At 47.3% G+C, this 5,000-nt stretch overlaps 1 protein-coding gene and 1 long non-coding RNA gene across 2 annotated transcripts in view; both read left to right on the forward strand.

The window, feature by feature from the left end:
- LOC139569188 (uncharacterized) overlaps window positions 1–5,000 on the forward strand; it is a 318,710-nt gene that overhangs the window by 237,097 nt on the left and 76,613 nt on the right. The window lies entirely within an intron of this gene.
- The window catches only part of LOC139569172 (voltage-dependent T-type calcium channel subunit alpha-1H-like), a 212,631-nt gene that overhangs the window by 131,773 nt on the left and 75,858 nt on the right, over window positions 1–5,000 (forward strand). The window contains exons 22-24 of the mRNA XM_071390959.1: window positions 294–417; window positions 2,720–2,788; window positions 4,029–4,213. Coding sequence (XP_071247060.1) covers window positions 294–417; window positions 2,720–2,788; window positions 4,029–4,213 — 378 coding nt within the window. The remainder of the gene's footprint in view (window positions 1–293; window positions 418–2,719; window positions 2,789–4,028; window positions 4,214–5,000) is intronic.

The raw sequence follows: 5,000 nt of genomic DNA on the forward strand, positions 1-5,000 counted from the left end.
CTCACCCCCTCCGCCTCCCCCATCCCCTCTTCCCCCCCCCCTCCCTCCCCTCCCCTCTCTCCCCCCTCCCTCCCCTCCCCTCTCTCCCCCCTCCCCCCCATCCCCTCTCCCCCCTCCCTCCCCTCCCCTCTCTCCCCCCTCCCCCCCATCCCCTCTTCCCCCCCCCCCTCCCCCCCCCCCCCTCCCTCCCCTCCCCTCTCTCACCCTCCCCCCCCTCCCCTCTCTCCCCCCTCTCCCCCATCCCCTCTTCCCCCCTCCCCTCCCCTCCCCCCTCTCCCCCCTCCCTCCTCTAGGTTCCGTGTGTGGGCTAAGGGGATGATCTCTCATAAGATGTTTGATCACGTGGTCCTGATCTTCATCTTCCTCAACTGCATCACCATCGCTCTGGAGAGACCCGGCATACAGCCTCACAGCACCGTAAGACACTAGGGCTGGCTGGTGTTATACCCTATTTTACTATATACCAGCACCGTAAGACACTAGGGCTGGCTGGTGTTATACCCTATTTTACTATATACCAGCACCGTAAGACACTAGGGCTGGCTGGTGTTATACCCTATTTTACTATATACCAGCACCGTAAGACACTAGGGCTGGCTGGTGTTATACCCATACAATTATATATTTCAGAGCGGAATATTCTAATCATTCAATTAACAGATAATTCTCACCTATCACTTCTAGAACCCTATTTTTACGTTACCTTCTAGAACCCTATTTTTACTTTACCTTCTAGAACCCTATTTTTACTTTACCTTCTAGAACCCTATTTTTACTTTACCTTCTAGAACCCTATTTTTACTTTACCTTATAGAACCCTATTTTTACTTTACCTTATAGAACCCTATTTTTACTTTACCTTATAGAACCCTATTTTTACTTTACTTTCTAGAACCCTACTTTTACTATTTTTCCTTGAACACTTATATTTACACTATTAGTTTGTATCTTACTGTCTGCTAACTACTGTCTGCTAACTACTGTCTGCTAACTAATGTCTGCTAACTACTGTCTGCTAACTACTGTCTGCTAACTACTGTCTGCTAACTACTGTCTGCTAACTAATGTCTGCTAACTACTGTCTGCTAACTACTGTCTGCTAACTAATGTCTGCTAACTACTGTCTGCCAACTACTGTCTGCCAACTACTGTCTGCTAACTACTGTCTGCTAACTACTGTCTGCCAACTACTGTCTGCTACCTACTGTCTGCTACCTACTGTCTGCTAACTACTGTCTGCTAACTACTGTCTGCTAACTACTGTCTGCCAACTACTGTCTGCCAACTACTGTCTGCTACCTACTGTCTGCTACCTACTGTCTGCTAACTACTGTCTGCTAACTACTGTCTGCTAACTACTGTCTGCTAACTACTGTCTGCTAACTACTGTCTGCTAACTACTGTCTGCTAACTACTGTCTGCCAACTACTGTCTGCCAACTACTGTCTGCTAACTACTGTCTGCTAACTACTGTCTGCTAACTACTGTCTGCTACCTACTGTCTGCTAACTAATGTCTGCTAACTAATGTCTGCTAACTAATGTCTGCTAACTACTGTCTGCTAACTACTGTCTGCTAACTACTGTCTGCTAACTACTGTCTGCTAACTAATGTCTGCTAACTAATGTCTGCTAACTACTGTCTGCTAACTACTGTCTGCTAACTACTGTCTGCTACCTACTGTCTGCTAGCTGCTGTCTGCTAACTACTACTAATGTCTGCTAACTACTGTTTGCTAACTACTACTACTGTCTGCTAACTACTGTCTGCTAACTACTGTCTGCTAACTACTGTCTGCTAACTACTGTCTGCTAACTACTGTCTGCTAACTACTGTCTGCTAACTACTGTCTGCTACCTACTGTCTGCTAACTAATGTCTGCTAACTAATGTCTGCTAACTACTGTCTGCTACCTACTGTCTGCTAACTAATGTCTGCTAACTACTGTCTGCTAACTAATGTCTGCTAACTAATGTCTGCTAACTACTGTCTGCTACCTACTGTCTGCTAACTACTGTCTGCTAACTAATGTCTGCTAACTACTGTCTGCTAACTACTACTACTACTGTCTGCTACCTACTGTCTGCTACCTACTACTATTGTCTGCTAACTACTACTACTGTCTGCTAACTACTGTCTGCTAACTACTACTATTGTCTGCTAACTACTACTACTGTCTGCTAACTACTGTCTGCTAACTACTGTCTGCTAACTACAGTCTGCTAACTACAGTCTGCTAACTAATGTCTGCTAACTAATGTCTGCTAACTACTGTCTGCTAACTGCTGTCTGCTAACTGCTGTCTGCTAACGAATGTCTGCTAACTGCTGTCTGCTAACTGCTGTCTGCTAACGAATGTCTGCTAACGAATGTCTGCTAACTACTGTCTGCTACCTACTGTCTGCTAACTACTACTCATGTCTGCTAACTACGGTCTGCTAACTAATGTCTGCTAACTACTGTTTGCTAACTACTACTACTGTCTGCTAACTACTGTCTGCTAACTACTGTCTGCTAACTACTCTGCTAGTTTGTCTTTTCTTAGCAAGTTGTGGCAAAAATACACCTTGTTAGCCGTTAATGTTATTCGCTAGTTAGCTGGCTAGAATTTTTTTACTTCTCTCAGTGACCTCTCAAACCCCGGCCTGGTCTGTATGGTCTGTTTCGCTAAGTGTTCCCGGATGTCTTGCGATGTCTCTCCTCCTCTCCCTCCCTCCAGGAGCGAGTGTTTCTGAGTGTCTCCAACTACGTGTTCACTGTCATCTTCCTGGCTGAGATGACTGTCAAGGTAATAATATCGTCTGTTTCAGTCTGTTGTCTGTTTCAGTCTGCTGTGTGTTTCACTCTGGTTCAGTCTGCTGTCTGTTTCAGTCTGCTGTCTGTTTCAGTCTGCTGTGTGTTTCAGTCTGGTTCAGTCTGCTGTCTGTTTCAGTCTGCTGTCTGTTTCAGTCTGCTGTGTGTTTCAGTCTGGTTCAGTCTGCTGTCTGTTTCAGTCTGCTGTCTGTTTCAGTCTGCTGTCTGTTTCAGTCTGCTGTCTGTTTCAGTCTGTTTCAGTCTGCTGTCTGTTTCAGTCTGTTGTCTGTTTCAGTCTACTGTCTGTTTCAGTATGTTGTCAGTCTACTGTCTGTTTCAGTCTGTTTCATTCTGCTGTCTGTTTCAGTCTGCTGTCTGTTTCAGTCTGCTGTCTATTTCAGTCTGCTGTCTGTTCCAGTCTGCTGTCTATTTCAGTCTGCTGTCTGTTTCAGTATGCTGTATATTTCAGTCTGTTTCAGTCTGCTGTGTGTTTCAGTCTGTTTCAGTCTGCAGTCTGTTTCAGTCTGCTGTCTGTTTCAGTCTGCTGTCTGTTTCAGTCTGCTGTCTGTTTCAGTCTGCTGTCTATTTCAGTCTGCTGTCTGTTTCAGTATGCTGTATATTTCAGTCTGTTTCAGTCTGCAGTCTGTTTCAGTCTGTTTCAGTCTGTTTCAGTCTGCTGTCTGTTTCAGTCTGCTGTCTGTTTCAGTCTGCTGTCTGCTGTCTGTTTCAGTCTGTTTCAGTCTGTTTCAGTCTGCTGTCTGTTTCAGTCTGCTGTCTGCTGTCTGTTTCAGTCTGTTTCAGTCTGCTGTCTGTTTCAGTCTGCTGTCTGCTGTCTGTTTCAGTCTGTTTCAGTCTTCTGTCTGTTTGTCTGTTTCAGTCTGCTGTCTGTTTCAGTCTGTTGCTGTCTGTTTCAGTCTGTTTCAGTCTGCTGTCTGTTTCAGTCTGTTGCTGTCTGTTTCAGTCTGTTTCAGTCTGCTGTCTGTTTCAGTCTGTTTCAGTCTGCTGTCTGTTTCAGTCTGTTTCAGTCTGCTGTGTGTTTCAGTCTGTTTCAGTCTGCTGTGTGTTTCAGTCTGTTTCAGTCTGCTGTCTGTTTCAGTCTGCTGTCTGTTTCAGTCTGATTCAGTCTACTGTCTGTTTCAGTCTGATTCAGTCTGCTGTCTGTTTCAGTCTGTTTCAGTTGCTGTCTGTTTCAGTCTGTGTCAGTCCTGGAGTCATTGTCTTCTTAATGTCTATAGATTGTAGCGTTGGGGTTCTGCTGGGGTAAACAGAGCTACCTGAAGAGCAGCTGGAATGTTCTGGATGGGATCCTGGTGTTTGTCTCTCTGGTGGACATCCTGGTGTCTCTGGCCTTGACCGGAGGGAACCGCATCCTGGGAATCCTCAGAGTACTACGCCTGCTACGCACACTACGACCTCTCAGGTAGGACCACACTACGACCACGCTACGACCACACTACGACCTCTCAGGTAGGACCACGCTACGACCACACTACGACCACACTACGACCACACTACGACCACACTACGACCACACTACGACCACACTACGACCACACTACGACCACACTACGACCACACTACGACCACGCTACGACCACACTACGACCACACTACGACCTCTCAGGTAGGACCACACTACGACCACACTACGACCTCTCAGGTAGGACCACACTACGACCACGCTACGACCACACTACGACCACACTACGACCACGCTACGACCACACTACGACCACACTACGACCTCTCAGGTAGGACCACACTACGACCACGCTACGACCATACTACGACCACACTACGACCACACTACGACCACACTACGACCACACTACGACCACACTACGACCTCTCAGGTAGGACCACACTACGACCACACTACGACCACACTACGACCTCTCAGGTAGGACCACACTACGACCACGCTACGACCACGCTACGACCACACTACGACCACGCTACGACCACACTACGACCACACTACGACCACACTACGACCACACTACGACCACACTACAACCTCACTACGACCTCTCAGGTAGGACCACACTACGACCTCTCAGGTAGGACCACACTACGACCACACTACGACCACACTACGACCTCTCAGGTAGGACCACACTACGACCGCTCAGGTAGGACCACACTACGACCTCTCAGGTAGGACCACACTACGACCTCTCAGGTAGGACCACACTACGACCACACTA

Source organism: Salvelinus alpinus, chromosome 1, assembly GCF_045679555.1.
Source record: "Salvelinus alpinus chromosome 1, SLU_Salpinus.1, whole genome shotgun sequence".
NCBI classification, from domain to species: Eukaryota; Metazoa; Chordata; class Actinopteri; order Salmoniformes; family Salmonidae; genus Salvelinus; species Salvelinus alpinus.